The sequence below is a fragment of the Myxocyprinus asiaticus genome, chromosome 32, assembly GCF_019703515.2.
Source record: "Myxocyprinus asiaticus isolate MX2 ecotype Aquarium Trade chromosome 32, UBuf_Myxa_2, whole genome shotgun sequence".
In the NCBI taxonomy this organism is placed as follows: domain Eukaryota; kingdom Metazoa; phylum Chordata; class Actinopteri; order Cypriniformes; family Catostomidae; genus Myxocyprinus; species Myxocyprinus asiaticus.
In genome coordinates, this window is record NC_059375.1 from 6,495,591 (window position 1) to 6,512,963 (window position 17,373).

General features: G+C 40.4%; 1 protein-coding gene across 1 annotated transcript in view; it reads left to right on the forward strand.

The window, feature by feature from the left end:
• Window positions 1-17,373, forward strand: part of LOC127422922 (SWI/SNF-related matrix-associated actin-dependent regulator of chromatin subfamily D member 2-like) — a 46,528-nt gene that overhangs the window by 21,274 nt on the left and 7,881 nt on the right. Inside the window, exons 6-8 of the mRNA XM_051666777.1 lie at window positions 10,995-11,130; window positions 11,291-11,413; window positions 11,517-11,618. Coding sequence (XP_051522737.1) covers window positions 10,995-11,130; window positions 11,291-11,404 — 250 coding nt within the window. The 3' untranslated portion in view covers window positions 11,405-11,413; window positions 11,517-11,618. The remainder of the gene's footprint in view (window positions 1-10,994; window positions 11,131-11,290; window positions 11,414-11,516; window positions 11,619-17,373) is intronic.

Below are 17,373 nucleotides of genomic sequence, written 5' to 3' on the forward strand. Positions count from 1 at the left end.
TGCGGCCACAGATTCTCCAACCTGGAGGAAAAGGGGAACTGTCACAGAGGAGGGAGTAGGAACGACAAGAACCCCCCGGATCCACGGCGCGGGTTTTCAGAGGAATAAACCCCCATCTGTGGGGGACAGGGACAGGATGGGGTAGAGAGCGGGAAGAAACAGAGAGAGAGAGAGAGAGAGAGAGAGAGAGAGCGAAGAAACTTGGCTGCCTCCTGGATATGCCATCAAGTGGTCCTCAGCCAGCTGGACTGCATCATCCAGCGACATCAGGCGGTGGCACTGGACCCACTCCGCGGTCCTTTTCAGCAGCCAGTCGATGAACTGTTCCAGCACCACCAGTTGACAATCCCACTGGCGTCACGGTCTTCTGCTAGCAACACCTCCAACAGGCATCCCTGAGCTGTTGAGCGAAGGAAAATGGCTGACTGAATTCCCTGTAGGTCAGCACCCGAAAGCGCTGACAATGTTGCTCTGGGTTTCCGTCCGACCCGCTGCAGAATGGCCCGCTTCAGGTCCAAATACTCCAGCAGGTTAGTCATGGGTAGTTGTTGGGCCATGAGCTGGGCCACCCCCGACAATTGGCAGCAGGCAGACCACTCACAGTGTCTTGGGCCAGCCTGAACCCCAAGTTGCCCACTCAAACAGCTCCACGAAAGCCTCAGGATCATGCTGGGCACCCATCTTGGCAAAGGTGATCTGAGGTGGGGGTTCCGTGGCCGGTGTCACTGCTGGAGTACCCCCCTGTGGCAGCAAGCTCTGGAACACCTGTCGGTCCTCTGCCTGGGCTCGCAAAAGCGCCTCGAACCATTGCTCCTGTTCGGCACGAAGTTCCAGTAGGGCCTGGTGTTGTATCTGGTGGATAACAGCGAGGGACTTGATGATGTTAGCCAATGGTGAGGACTCCATGACGGCAACAACCTCAGTCCCGGGTTTCGGCACCAATGTTACAAATCCCTTGGCTCCTAGGGAATGAGGAATCGGGAGAGGGCGATTCCAACACAGGAAGAACATGTTAGGAACATGTAGATGGAATAGTGTCAGCTTTCTTTTTTGTGATTAACATTTTTTATTGATTCATCTATTAAACAATGAAAAGCATATACAACAGAATCAATATTTAACCCTCACAATGGCCAACCCCAGCCCAACCCCTAGCAACACCCCAGAGTGGCTTTGAGCGGATTTCTTCTGCGTCAGTGGAAATGCAGCCTCAGACTGTATGAAGTTGCTTATGTCCCTGCTACGCCAGTCACCGCGTTCCAGGTCCGGACCCTGGATTGATTCAATCTGGACTGCAAGGCATCATGACGATGGTTGCGTGCAATCATCGTCTCTAGTGAGCAGCGCGACAAAACAACAGTGCTGTGTACAGCAGATCTGAACTTTCTGTGCTGTATTCTTGAATATTTTTCTCTAGCACTGAACACACTTCATTTATGCCCTGTCCCGCTCTTCACGCATTTCCTCTTTTATCCACATGTGAGTAGACATGAGGTGCCACATAAGTGGTTCCAGAGCGCCTTTAGACCATAACGTTTTTTCTTTCTAAATCTAGTTTTATTAATCAGTATGTTACAAGCCTTTAATAATGAACAAATAGATTTCTGTTCTAATTTTGTGAAATTATTCAGATGTCATTATCTCGGACAAGGATGAAAGACAATAAAATTATTAGTTTGTAGTCTAGTCTCTCAATTTAATGAAAATATAAAAATGGTCCATTCAGACTTTTACATTTTTGTTTTTTGTGATTAACATTTTTTACTGATTCAACCATTAAATATCAATAGCAGAACACACATATACAGAATAAATATATAACCCCCGCTTGCGTCTCTGGATGCAGATTTGACATTTTTAAAAATCCCAGCCCACTCTCCCTCCTCCAATACCAAATTTAGATCTTTCTCCCATAATCTCTTAAGAGAAGTTGAAGTTCCGTCTCCCAGACTCTGAATTAGTAGGGAGTAATACACCGATGCCTCATGACCTTTTCCAAAAGCAGTAATCACCACTCACAGAGTATCTGCCACTTTAGGAGGGTGTAAACCACTCCCAAAAACAGTACAGAGCAGGTTGCGCAGCTGTAAATACTTATAGAACTGAGATCTAGGAATCCCAAAAAGTTGAACCAAATTTTGAAAGGGTCTCAACACTCCATTCTCATATAGGTCACCGAGTGTAGTAACCCCCCTCCCAATCCACTCTGACCAGCAAAAAGGGGACTTGTTGATGCATTGTTTGGGGTTCAGCCATATGCTTGAGGCAACATTTAAAAAAATGTCAGAATTAAACCGTCTGGACACCTTTGTGCATACCGAGTTCAAGTGCGAGATAACGGGATGTAACTTAGCTTCTCCGATTAATTTGATAGGCTCTGCAGTGGCGAAATAGGGGCAAGAACTTCCTGTTCTATACAGAACCAGGGAGGGGCTCTCTCAGGTGGAAGCGACCAATGAGCCAAATGTCTGAGACCGAATGCATAATAATAAAATAAAATCTTGGGTAGGCCTAGCCCACCTTTGTCAATCGGCCTATGTAACTTATTGAAATGTAATTTGGGATGCTTACCATTCCAAATGAAGGACTTCGCTATACTATCAAATTGCTTGAAATAAGAGAGGGGGACATCTACAGGGAGAGACTGCAGTAAGTAATTGAATTTTGGAATACAATTCATTTTCATAACATTTATCTTCCCAATCATAGATAAATGTAATGAAGTCCACCTGCCCACATCACTCGAAAACCGTTTATTAAGGGGTCAAAATTAACTCAAAATAATAACTAATCACACAAATTTGCTGGAAATAAAATACCCAAATACTTAATGCCCTGTTTGGGCCACTGGAAAGCACCTGGCTGGAAAGCCGTTTCTGGGCAGCACGCTGTCAGAGCCAAAGCTTCGGATTTAGACCAATTGACTCTGTATCCTGAAAACTTTGAATTAATAATTCTGTGGAGGCAAGGCATAGATCTATTGGGGTCAGAGACAAATAATAAAATATCATCTGCATAAAGCAAGAGTTTATGCACCATACCTCCCGCCACCACCCCTGGAAAATCATCCTCCTTTCTTATCGATGTTGCTAATGGTTCCAGGGCAAGACAGAACAATAATGGGGAAAGAGGGCAACCCTGCCGGGTGCCCCTATCCAGAGTAAAATAATCTGAAATTAGTCCATTTGTTTGTACTGGGTGTCTATAAAGTAACTTAATCCATCCAATAAATGTACTCCCGAACCCATATATTTCCAAAACCTTAAAAAGAAAAACCGGAGATTGTTCATTCGCTACTGACCACATGATATTGATGAGACGCCTAATGTTATCAGAAGAGCTGCGGCCCAGAATAAACCCCACCTGATCTATATGTATAAGAGATGTCATAACTTAATCGATTAGCCAGAATTTTTGACAAAATTTTTACATCTAACTGGATCAGGGAAATTGGAAGGTAACTTTTACACTCGCTTGGATCTTTGTCCTTTTTAAGAATCAGACTGATCCGGGCTTGTGTCATGGTTGGTGGAAGCTTTCCATTCTTTAATGATTCAGTATAAACTTCTAGCAAAAGTGGAGCCAGTTCTGTAGCATAAGATTTGAAAAACTCAGCAGCAAAGCCGTCAGGCCCCGGGGCCTTGCCTGTAGTAATGTAAGGTAAGGCCTTAATAACCTCACCAAGCTCCGCCAAGGTTATCTCAGAATCAAGAGAATTTTTTTGCTCAGTCGTCAGTTTAGGGAGATCTAATGGTTCCACAAAGTTTCTAATATCTTCATCAGTAGACGAAGATGTGGAACTAAAGAGATCAAAGTAGAATTCTTTAAAAGCATTATTAATATCAATGGCCGAGGTAAATATTTCACCACCAGCAGATTTCACTGAGGGAATGGTAGAAAAAGACTTTCTCTGCTTTACATATCTAGCCAAATGCTTCCCTGCTTTGTCCCCCGACTCAAAGTATGACTGTCTTGCCCTGAATAGCCAAAATTCGACCTTCCATGACAAAATAGTATTATATCTGTATTTCAAACAGGTCAATTCTCTGAGGCCATCAGACGACATTCGGTGCTTCAGCTCTGCCTCGGCACTTTTAATATTCCCTTACAACTCCACAAGTTCTCATGCTTTGGACTTTTTGATGAATGAGGCATACTGTATGATCCGACCCCTAAGAACCTCCTTAAGTGCCTCCCAAGCCACGCCCACAGAGGATACCGAGGACCAGCTGGTCTCCATATACACATTGATTTCAGCCTTTACCATTTGTTGGAATTGAAGATTTTGCAAAAGGGATACATTAAAGCGGCAACTATATGATTTCTTTTTCTCCGTATGTGGCAACAACTCTAAACTCACTAGGGTGTGATCTGAGATTAAAATGTTTCCAATTGAGCAATACACAACAAATGAAATGAGGGACTTAGATATAAAATATATATATATATATATATATATATATATATATATATATATATATATATATATATATATATATACACTACCAGTCAAAAGTTTTGAAACACTCTTTATTATTATTGTTTTTTTCCCTACATTTTAGAATAATAGTAAAGTCATCAAAAGTATGGAATAACATAAATGGAACTATGGGAATTATGTTGTGACTAAACAAAATCCAAAATAAATCAGAACTGTGTTATATTTTAGCATCTTCAAAGTAGTCATCCTTTGCTTAGAATTTGCAGGCATGTACTCTTGACATTTTCTCAACCAACTTCTTGAGGTATCACCCTGGGATGCTTTTTAAACAGTATTGAAGGAGTTCCCATATATGTTGGGCACTTATTGGCTGCTTTTCTTTATTATTTAGTCCAAGTCATCAATTTCCAAAAAAAATTTTTTATAACATTTTTGTTTTAAATTTTATAATGAAATAAATTAATATGGTGGCACAATTATATTTTTGTCTACAAAACTAATTTCAAACATTTAAGCATACGCTTAAGATCATGAGAAACACATCAGTCGTGTTTCAAAACTTTTGACCGGTAGTGTATATTCTAGAATAGATCTTATGAACTGATGAAAAAATTTTTTTGTCCCTACCAGATGGGTTCAAAAGTCTCCAAATATCTGTAAGACCAAGATCTTTAATCTGTTTGAGACATTTGAAGTGTAGATGCTTACTTATCAATGTAATGACTCCCCTGCACTTACTAGAGCCAGAAACATGTCAACCCCATATCTTCCCAAATTGTTCAGCTTCCTGCGGGGAAAGATATTTCTTACATTTAAGAAGATAAATAACTTTCCTTCTTTTTATGGGGTGCTCCAACCCATTCACATTCCACGTGGAGAGAGACAATCCACTCATATTAACATTTGACATTTTGACATATGAGAAAAAATAGATTGTGTGTCAAAAATAAGATTATAAAGACCACATTCCAACATTAGTGCAACAATCAAACCCTGAACTACCCCCCGAACCAAACAAACAGAAGAAAGAAAAACATGCGCATTAACCCTGCGCACGACAGCGCCAACCGGAGTCCATCCCTCTAAACTCAAAGTCCATGTACGCCTATGAGAGCCCCCGCGACAACTTTGACATTGGGTTGCTCAAGTCCGGTGATTCTATACAAATTTTGTGAAACAGAAATACATAAAAGAAGAAAATCTATAAAACAAACTCCAGCCAATAGGCAGAATAAACACAAAGAACATGTAGATTCATCCACATACTGTCCCGAAGGTGTGTTCCTCCCCAAAACAAGCTCCAGCCTCTAACGGAACCAACACACACACACACACACACACACACAAATAAAAACATTAATTAATTAATTTAAAATAAAATAAAATATAAGAAACCGTTCAGTTTCCTCATGTAGTCAAACGAATGTTCAGTGAGCCGGCTGTTTCATAAGTGCAGCAGATGACCTAGTCCTTCCAATGTCCTGCAAAAAAATATTCCACAAAACAAACTCCATCCAATAGGAGGCACAAGTACAAAGAACGAGCAGATTCATCCACAACTGTCCTGAAGGAGTGTTATTCCAGAAAACAAACTCCAGCCACTAGGCAAAACCAGCACAAAAAGAAACAAAAAGGCGCCCAGTTTCCTCCGACGGTCAAGTGAATGTTCAGCGAGTCAAGCTCACTCAAGAGCAACATGAAAATCACTAAATGGCTTACTCATTTCAATGACTTTATGAAAGACCTCACTTGTTGTGGGCATGTAAATACTTTGTGGCCATCCTTAGTATCTATTCTCAGTTTGGCCGGAAACATCAGTGCAAAAGCGATCTTCCATTGATGTAAGAGTTTCTTACATTCCTTGAATCGATCATGTTCCTCTCGTCGAATTTGCAAAGTCTGGGAACAAGAAAATGTTGTGGTTCTTCCAAGACAGCCTTCCTTTACTTCTCGCCTCGCATAACACAAGATCTTTATCGGATGATCTCAGCAATTTGGCCAGAATTGATCGGGGCCTGTCTCCCTCTGTGGATCTCTGAGCCGGCACTCTGTGAGCTTGCTCGATTTCCAGCTTAAGGCCTTCTTCATGCTCAGGAATTCCAACAATTCGGACGTTGTTTCGCCGATTACAATTCTCAAGGTCTTCCAACTTTTCCCAGATGCACTGCAAATCTGCCTTGGTCACTAGCCGATTAGCAGCTAATTCCCTCTTCGATGACTCCAGATAATTGATCCAATTCTTGGTGTCCCCGATTTTTGTAACCAACTCAGATAATTTCACCTCCATCGCTGTAATTGATTGATGTATTACAGCAAGATCCTCCAAGTCCGCAACGACCTTCGTCAGCATCACAGGCATGCTGGAGAGTTGACGTTGAATTTCTTCCGCCGCGTCGTCCAAATTGAGTCCCTGGTCTGTGGCCCTGTCAGAGGTATCAGCTTGAGCACGTAAGTGTCTTTTAATGTCTCCAGAGCCCGAGGATTTTGAATTCTTTGACATACTGTCTTCATAGAACAGTTATGAAACAGAGTGTATCGAATCTCACCAGTTTATGACACAAAAAGAATTAAAAACTAGCAAAGTGCGCAGAGCTCGCCGTTCACACATCCGACCCTCGCATGGCGTCACGTGGCTCACCATAGTGTCCGCTTTCTAACAAATCAAAGGGGCAAATAAAACATAGCTTTTCAGCTCACCGTAACTGGCCAACACACAAACAGCTTGTCAGCTGGGCTCTCTCTCCCTGTCTGCCACCATCCCCTCTTCTTAAATGCCCCAGTCACTCCTCACTGAAACACAAGACAGGTGTTAAGCACAGGTGAAAATCATTCACCACTCATCTCCCCCGGCCGCAGTCTCCACAGACGTCGCTCGGCCACGCCCACATCACCACAGTAAGTTACTTCTAAAAAGTGGTCAACCAATGTGGGTATTTAATAGCCAATACTGATCTCTAGAGAGCAGATTGGCCAATGACTGATATTATGGAGATACATATGAGTGTTTGTGCAACTTCAGACACTTTTAGTACTGTGGATTTTAAGAAAGTAAAGTCTTGTTAAAACATTTTCACGCTCACAAGATGTTTGTTTATTTGTCTACTAACAACGTCCAACAGTGTGTGTACATGCATTACATGAGATTTTTGTCATTGTTTCTGGAGTTATGAAAATTCCCACCACTGTGTCATTTCCAGCAGATCTCAATTTATGTATTGGTTACTAGAATTTCATGGTGGAAATTATGTTGATGGAAAAAAATATATATATATTTATTATCTGTTTTTTTATTCAGTTTCAGAAAACAAAAACACAAGATACAACACATAAACAAGAGAACAGAAACTCTCAGCACCGCTAATAAATACTACATGTATTTAGCAGCAAATGAGTAATAATACAATATAGGGGAGAATAAGTGAGAAAAACATTACTATCTTAAAAGATCATGTCTTCTCGTTCAGTAACATAATCATGAATAGCTTCTGAAACCCCTGACCAGGCACATACATTCCAAATTAAATATATACTGCATATTCATTAACCAAAGCCTCATTGTATTTGCATTAGTACCCAGCCAAAGTTCAAATATTCTCTTCTTTGCTGCTGTAAAGCCAGAGAAAATAATCCTTCTGTCCATTAATCCAAGATCCATGGAAGAGCCATCATTCAGTAGACCCAGGCAGAGATCCGGGATATTAATCCCAATAAATTCTTCTAAAGTACTGCAAACTTGAGTCCAGCGATTATTTATAATTGAACATTCACAAAACATATGATATACAGTACCAACCATAAAATTTTGACACAAAGTACAGTTAGGCTTGGTTATTAAACCCATTCTGTATCATCTGTGCGGTGTAGCGTAAACTCTATGGTTTTATAATGAATAACCTGGTGACTCAGATTTTGGGATGTTTCACTTATGTTCGACCATATCGTGTACCAATCTGGTTAAAGGCCAGCATTTGGTAACTCCTCCCATATGTCAATTGGCAGATCTTTGCATTATTTCTAAAAGGGAGGTATATATTTTAGAAACCACAAACCAGTCCTCTAGAGCCCACACTATGATCAAACTATACCGACATTGGATGAGGTTAATGTTGTGTTCCACGTAACACCATATGCTTTCATTGCTGACCTCAATCTCAGGTAGAGAAAGGAGGAGCCAGGGATGACAAACATAACCTGTAAGTCCTGAAATGTGTGTAAACCATCTTTATTGTAAATGCTTTCTAATGTATGAATTCCCTTTGAGACCCAAATTGGAGATGTGAAAGGCTTATCCCCTGATGCTGATGGAAATGACAAAAAATGGCAGACTCCTTTGTCTTACCAAGGCTAATTTAATAGCTAACATTTTATGTATGCTAAATACACAATAAATAATATTTTCACACTTTTCATGTAATTTGGCAAAATTACAACTTGATTGATGATGCTCAATAATATTCTCCTTAGGTGATACAGGTGCATCTCAATAAATTAGAATGTTGTGGAAAAGTTCATTTATTTCAGTAATTCAACTCAAATTGTGAAACTTGTGTATTAAATAAATTCAATGCACACAGACTGAAGTAGTTTAAGTCTTTGGTTCTTTTAGTTGTGATGATTTTGGCTCACATTTAACAAAAACCCACCAATTCACTATCTCAAAAAATTAGAATACATCATAAGACCAATAAAAAAAACATTTTTAGTGAATTGTTGGCCTTCTGGAAAGTATGTTCATTTAGTGTATATGTACTCAATACTTGGTAGGGGCTCCTTTTGCTTTAATTACTGCCTCAATTTGGCATGGCATGGAGGTGATCAGTTTGTGGCACTGCCGAGGTGGTATGGAAGCCCAGGTTTCTTTGACAGTGGCCTTCAGCTCATCTGCATTTTTTGGTCTCTTGTTTCTCATTTTCCTCTTGACAATACCCCATAGATTCTCTATGGGGTTCAGGTCTGGTGAGTTTGCTGGCCAGTCAAGCACACCAACACCATGGTCATTTAACCAACTTTTGGTGCTTTTGGCAGTGTGGGCAGGTGCCAAATCCTGCTGGAAAATGAAATCAGCATCTTTAAAAAGCTGGTCAGCAGAAGGAAGCATGAAGTGCTCCAACATTTCTTGGTAAATGGGTGCAGTGACTTTGGTTTTCAAAAAACACAATGGACCAACACCAGCAGATGACATTGCACCCCAAATCATCACAGACTGTGGAAACTTAACACTGGACTTCAAGCAACTTGGGCTATGAGCTTCTTCACCCTTCCTCCAGACTCTAGGACCTTGGTTTCCAAATGAAATACAAAACTTGCTCTCATCTGAAAAGAGGACTTTGGACCACTGGGCAACAGTCCAGTTCTTCTTCTCCTTAGCCCAGGTAAGAGGCCTCTGACGTTGTCTGTGGTTCAGAAGTGGCTTAACAAGAGGAATACGACAACTGTAGCCAAATCCCTTGACACGTCTGTGTGTGGTGGCTCTTGATGCCTTGACCCCAGCCTCGGTCCATTCCTTGTGAAGTTCACCCAAATTCTTGAATCAATTTTGCTTGACAATCCTCATAAGGCTGCGGTTCTCTCGGTTGGTTGTGCATCTTTTTCTTCCACACTTTTTCCTTCCACTCAACTTTCTGTTAATGTGCTTGGATACAGCACTCTGTGAACAGCCAGCTTCTTTGGCAATGAATGTTTGTGGCTTACCCTCCTTGTGAAGTGTGTCAATTATTGTCTTCTGGACAAACTGTCAGATCAGCAGTCTTCCCCATGATTGTGTAGCCTAGTGAACCAAACTGAGAGACCATTTTGAAGGCTCAGGAAACCTTTGCAGGTGTTTTGAGTTGATTAGCTGATTGGCATGTCACCATATTCTAATTTTTTGAGATAGTGAATTGGTGGGTTTTTGTTAAATGTGAGCCAAAATCATCACAATTAAAAGAACCAAAGACTTAAACTACTTCAGTCTGTGTGCACTGAATTTATTTAATACATAAGTTTCACAGTTTGAGTTGAATTACTGAAATAAATGAACTTTTCCACGACATTCTAATTTATTGAGATGCACCTGTATTTACTTTTACTTGTCCATCCCAATTCTGGAACAATTGTAGTTTGAAAAGATATATTGAAATTGTTTATATCTCAAACATTTTTTTAGATTATCATAGTTTTAAATAATGAATAATTTGTATTTTTATAATGGAGTAAAATCTATACATAAAAGGCATTTGAAAAGTACCAAAAATAAATGATGAAGGCCTGGTAAAAAGTTTCCAATTTGGTTTTAATGAGACCTTCATTTAACAAAAAGAAACAAGTTGAAATCTGTTCATCTGAACAAAAATAACCCCAGGGACATTGAAGTGCCAGAAGTTAAAAAACACCCATATATAATAAAATTTAATGATGGGAAATAAGATTTACTCAAAATTGCTGCATTTAAATGAACATGTAGGTTATACAATATTTACTCTGTTCAAAGTGTAACACAGATGTTTACCATTTCATTTTTTGATAGATTGGTTTTAATTTTGACCAAAAGCTGCTTCATTGCTTTATTTGTCAGTGTGGATCCCAATGATCAGAAGAAGACCGCGTGTTTTGACATTGATGTTGAGGTGGATGACCCGCTGAAGGCTCAGATGACCAGCTTCCTGTCATCAACCACTAATCAGCAAGAGATCGCTGCCCTGGAGATAAAGGTATGTGTGCAAAGACATGATTGACACCTCATATTATGTTTCACTCTGTGAAGTTATTTACACTGCCTTTGCAAACAATATCTAAATGTTTATGTCATATTGACATTAGTTTTGTATACCAATATATATGTTTCAACCAAACATCTACATTCTCCATAAGATCCATGAGACCATTGAATCCATCAACCAGCTGAAGACCCAGAGAGACTTCATGCTGAGCTTCAGTAACAACCCACAGGAGTTCATCCAGGAATGGCTCAAGTCTCAGAGCTGAGACCTCAAGGTACACTGAGAACGCGCACCATAATTTGAATTTCCCTGTATGTTTTTTTCCTGTATGGACTTTTCATTGGCCATTTATGAAATTATTTTGCTGATTTCTGCAGTTAATGACAGACACTGTGGGGAACCCTGAGGAGGAGAGGAGAACTGAATTTTACCACTCAACCTGGGTCACAGAAGCTGTTGGACGCTACATTTTTTCAAAGGTGAGCACTATTAGTATTTCGTTCCATCCAGTTACAAAACACAATCAATCAAACTTGGGTAGTATACGTGGTTCGGTCCTTAAAGACCCCATTAAACCACTGGGCATATAATTTACATTTACATTTAGTAATTTAGCAGATGCTTTTATACAAAGTGACTTACAAATGGGAACATAGCAAGCAATTTGTCATACAAAGCTCAACAACATCTGCAGTGTTGTACTGCCAAACTCTCAAGGTAGGAAAGAGACAGAAGGAATTTTTTGTTTTTGTACAGTAAATGAAAGTTAAGTTCATTAGTAAGTACAATTAGTGTGGATTGGTTAAGTGCTCGCAGAACAGATCCGACCCATCCTTTTTTTTTATTTCTTTTTTTTTTTTTTTAAATAGCCGATAGCCTTAAAGGGATAGTTCACCCAAAAATGAAAATTCTCTCATCATTTACTCACCCTCATGCCATCCCAGATGTGTATGTCTTTCTTCTGCAGAACACAAAGATTTTTAGAAGAATATCTCTGTTGGTCCTTTCCAGTGAATGGTGGTCCTTTCCAGTGAATGGTGGCCAGAAATCTGAAGGTCCAAAAAGCAGATAAAAGCAGCATAAAAGTAATCTAGTGGTTTAATCCATATCTTCAAAAGTGATATGATAGGTTTGGGTAAGAAACAGATCAATATTTAAGACCTTTTTTTACTATAAATCTCAATTTTCAGATGAGAAAGTGAAGATTTATAGTTGCTGGCAGGAGGGCAGCATTCTCATTCTAATGAGCATTTTAAAAGTGTTTTAGAGATCTGTATTGGCATTAAGTTAAAGGCCGAACCCAGTGTAACCGAGACGGAGTGCCATAAAATTTTAAGCCTGGACCCGAAAACTCTCCTTATAATTTCTTCTCCAAGCAAGTACATTTTTTGCAATAGACTGTATTTAATTTCAGCATTGTAGGCAACATTCGTCACAGTGTAGTAAAAGTAAACATACACCGTTTTAATAAGGCACAGTGGAACACCAGAGCAAAATTGAAAAAAAAAAAATTGGCTTATCGTTTATCAAACACTAAACTATGCTGGGTGCAGAACAATCTGGAATATTGTGTAACATTGTAATAGTCACATGAAGTCCTCTTTGCAACCTGAACTTCTTCAGAACCTTGAATCTTTGACACCTGCGCTAAAAATAAGCTAGGCGCAGCACAACAAATGAAACAGAATGCAGGTGTCTCGAGATGTTTATATATAAAAAAAAAAGTGTAAAGTGTGTAACTTTTTATGCTAAAATACTTTATCCTAGCTTAATATGCAGAATCAACTGTAAGGACGCCATTTGTAGGTTAATTTTCTCAAACTGTAAACACTGTTTCTGCGGCGCTATAAAAATTCCTGTTTGTTTTGAGTTACCCGTCCATACTGACACAATAACATCGACTCGAGTTGGTACTGGGACTACCTGTTTGCTCAATCAACAGAAGACTGGGTTTGTATTCAGAAAGCTGATTTAAAAATTTGGTGGCACTAGTGGTGCAGAAATTACACACTTAAAGCTCTATTTTCGTGAGTGAGCAAAGCGCAGTAGGGCTGTCAATTGAGCAGATAAACTAAATTCAAATTTTTACCTTAAATATTTTCAAAATTCGAATAATAGGGGAGAGTCAGGTGGCGCCATGAGAGGGTCGGACGTGTGAACGGCGAGCTCTGTGCACTTTGCTAGTTTTACTACTTTTTATTTCATAAACCAGTGAAATACAATACACTCTGATTCTTGATTGTTCTTGGAAGACAATATGTCAAGGAATTCAAAATCCTTGGGCTCTGGAGACATTAAAAAACACTTATGTGCTCAAGCTGAAGCCCTTGAGCAACAGGCCGAAAGCCCGGGACTCAATTTGGACAGTGCGGTGAAAGAGATTCAGCATCAACTGTTGAACATGTCGGCAATGCTGGTGAAGGTCGTTGCTGACTTGGAGGATCTTGATGTAATACGTTGATTGATCACTGCCATGGAGACTAAATTCACTGAGATGTGTGTCGGATGTTGAGAAACGGATCGATTATCTGGAGTCATTGGAGAGGGAATTAGCTGCTAATCCGCTAGCGACCAAGATAGATTTGGAATGCATTTTGGAAAAACTGGAAGACCTTGAGAATTGTAACTGGTGAAACAACCTCCGAATTGTTGGAATTCCTGAGGACGAAGAAGATATATGGTGAAATTCCTAGACGGGCTCTTCCTGAGTCTGCTCGACAGAACAGGCCATAAGCTGGAAATCGAGCAAGCTCACAGAGTTCCAGCTCGGCGATCCGCGGAGGGAGACAGGCCCTGATCAATTCTGGCCAAATTTCTGAGATCATCCGATAAAGATCTCATGTTACGCGAGTCGAGGAGTAAAGGAAGGCTTTCTTGGAAGAACCACAACATTTTCTTTTTCCCAGACTTTGCGAATTCAAAAAGAGAGAAACGTAATCGATTCAAGGAATGCAAGAAACTCTTACATCAGCGGAAGGTCGCTTTTGCACTGATGTTCCTGGCCAAATTGAGAATAAATACTGAGGTTGGTCGCAAAATATTTACATGCCCACAGCAAGCAATGTTCTTCATAAAGTCAATGGAATGAGTAGGTCATTGTGTGATACTCTCTATGCAGCCGAGTGGGCCTGACTCACTGAATATTCACTTGATTGTCCGAGGAAACTGTGCGCCGCCTTTGTTTCTTTTTGTGCTGGTTCCGCCTAGTGGCTGGAGTTTGTTTTGTGGAATAACACTCCTTCAGGACAGTTTGTGGATGAATCTGCACATTCTTTGTGCTTATGCCTCCTATTGGTTGGAGTTTGTTCTGAGGAATATTTCTTGCAAAACATTGGAGTGATTAGGGCATGTGTTGCACTCATTTAACAGCCGAGTGGGCCTGACTCACTGAACATTCACTGGACTGTCCGAGGAAACTGGGCACCTTTTTAGTTTCTTTTTGTGCTGGTTCTGCCTAGCGGCTGGAGCTTGTTTTGTGGAGGAACACACCTTTGGAACAGTTATGTGGATGAATCTATATGTTCTTTGTGCTTATGCCTCCTTTTGGCTGGAGTTTGTTTTATAGATGATTTTCTGTTGTGTAATTCCGTCTCACAAAATTTTTATGGAATCCGACAGCAAAGGTGTCGCGGGGGCTCTCGTAGGCGTACATGGACTGTTTGAGTTAAGAGGGATGGACGCAGGTTGGTGCTGTCATACACGGGCTTAATGTGCACCTTTTTCTTTTTTCTGTTTTTTTTTTGTTCGGGGGTAAGTTAAGGGTTTGATTGTTGCACTAATGTTGGAATGTGGATGTTATAATTGTATTTTTGACACACAATCTGTTTTTTCTGATATGTCAAAATGTCAAATGTTTGGGAGTCACGTGATGCCATGTGAGGAGCAGACGTGTAAATGGTGAGCTCTGCGCACTTTGCTAGTTTTTAATTATTTTTATGTCATAAACCGGTGAGATTCGACACACCCTGCTACATATCTGTTCTTTGAAGTCAACATGGCAAAGAATTCAAAATCCTAGGGCTCTGGAGATATTAAAAGACACTTACGTGCTCAAGCTGAAATCTCTGACAGGCCTGCAGACCAGGGACTCGGTTTGGACGGTGCGGCGGCAGAAATCCAGCGGCAAATGTCGAACATGTCTGTAATGCTGACGAAAGTTGTTGCTGACTTGGAGGATCTTGCTGTAATACATCGATCGATTACTGCGATGGAAACTAAATTCTCTGTGTTGGTTACAAGAATTGGGGGACGTCGAGAGATGGATTGATTATCTGGAGTCATCAGAGAGGGAATTAACTGCTAATCCGCTAGCGACCAAGATAGATTTGGAATACATTTTGGAAAAACTGGAAGACCTTGAGAATTGTAGCCGGTGAAACAACCTCCGAATTGTTGGAATTCCTGAGCATGAGGAAGGCAGACATATGGTAAAATTCCTAGATGACCTCTTCCCAAGTCTGCTCGACATTACAGGCCACAATCCGGAGATCGAGCGAGCTCACAGAGTCCCGGCTCGCAGATCTGCTGAGGGAGACGGGCCTCAATCAATTCTGGCCAATTTTCTGAGATCATCTGATAAAGATCTTGTGTTCCGTGAGGCGAGGAGCAAAGTAAAGCTTTCTTGGAAGAATCACAGCATTTTCTTGTGAATTCAACGAGAGAAACGTGATCGATTCAAGGAACGCAAGAAACTCTTACATCAACGGAAGATCGCTTTTGCTCTGATGTTCCCAGCCAAGTTGAGAATAAGGATCGCCACAAAGTATTTACATGCCCACAACAAGCATTGTCTTTCATAGAGGTAATGGGATGAGTAAGACGAGTGAGCTCATCTCGCAGTACATACACTTGGTTGTCCGAGGAAACTGAGCACCGCCTTTGTTTCTTTTTGTGCTGGTTCTGCCTAGTGGTTGGAGGTTGTTTTGTGGAATAACACTCCTTCAGGACAGTTGTGGATGAATCTGCTCATTCTTTGTACTTGTGCCTCCTGTTGGCTGGAGTTTGTTTTGTGGAGTATTGTTTGCAGGACTTTGGAAGGATTACGTCATCTGCTGCACGTATGAAACAGAACATTCGTTTGACTGCCTGAGGAAACTAAACAGATTTTTTTTTAGGTTTTTTTTGTGCTGGTTCCGCTAGAGGCTGGAGCTTGTTTTGTGGAATAAAACACCTTCAAGACAATTCTGTAAAATGAATCAACACGTTCTTTGTGTTTATTCTGCATATTGGCTGGAGTTTGATTTACAGAGTATTTTCTGTTATGTAATTTTGTCTCACAAAATTTGTATAGAAGCACCGGACTTGAGCAATCCAATGGCAAAGTTATCGCAGGGATTCTTGTAGGCGTACATGGACTGTTTGAGTTAAGAGGGATGGACGATGGTTGGCGCTGTCATGCGTACGTATTGTTTTTCTGTTTGTTTGGTTCTGGGGGAAGTTCGGGGTTTGATTGTTGCACTAATGGGGAATGTGGTCTTTATAATCTTGTTTTTGACACACAATCTGTTTTCTAATATGTCAAAATGTAAAATGTTAATGGGTTGGGGCACCCCATAAAAAGGAAGGTTATTTCTTTTCTTAAGCGTAAGAAATATGATAGTGTTTCTTCAAGAAACACATCTTTCCCCGCAGGAAGCTGAAAAATTTGGGAAGATATGGGGTGGACATGTTAAGAGCAGGGGAGTCATTACATTAAGTAAACATCAACAATTTAAATGTCTCAGACAGATTAAAGAAATTAGGAAAAGTCATTATTGTTTTAGCTGAAATTCAGGGGCAAAGGTTGATTTTGGCTAATATTTATGCACCTAATGCTGAAGATCAGGGCTTTTTTATAGATCTTGAAGGGGTGTTGCAAACCGTTGGCACCCCTCATGATATAATATTGGGAGGAGACTTTAATCTATTGATGGATTCAGTCCCTGATCATAGTGAAGCAAAAGTGTGTGGGCCCTCTAGAGCAACACTGATGCTTCACAGGATGTGTAAAGATCTTGGTCTTGCAGATATTTGGTGACTTTTGAACCCATCTGGTAGGGACTATAATTTTTTTTCATCAATCCATAAGATTTATTTTAGAATAGATTTTTTTTTAACATCTTATGCTACAGAACTGGCTCCACTTTTGTTAGAAGTTTATACGGAATCATTAAAGAATGGAAAGCTGGGGGCCTGGGTAGCTCAGTGGTAAAAGATGCTGGCTACCACCCCTGGAATTCGCTAGTTCCAATCCCA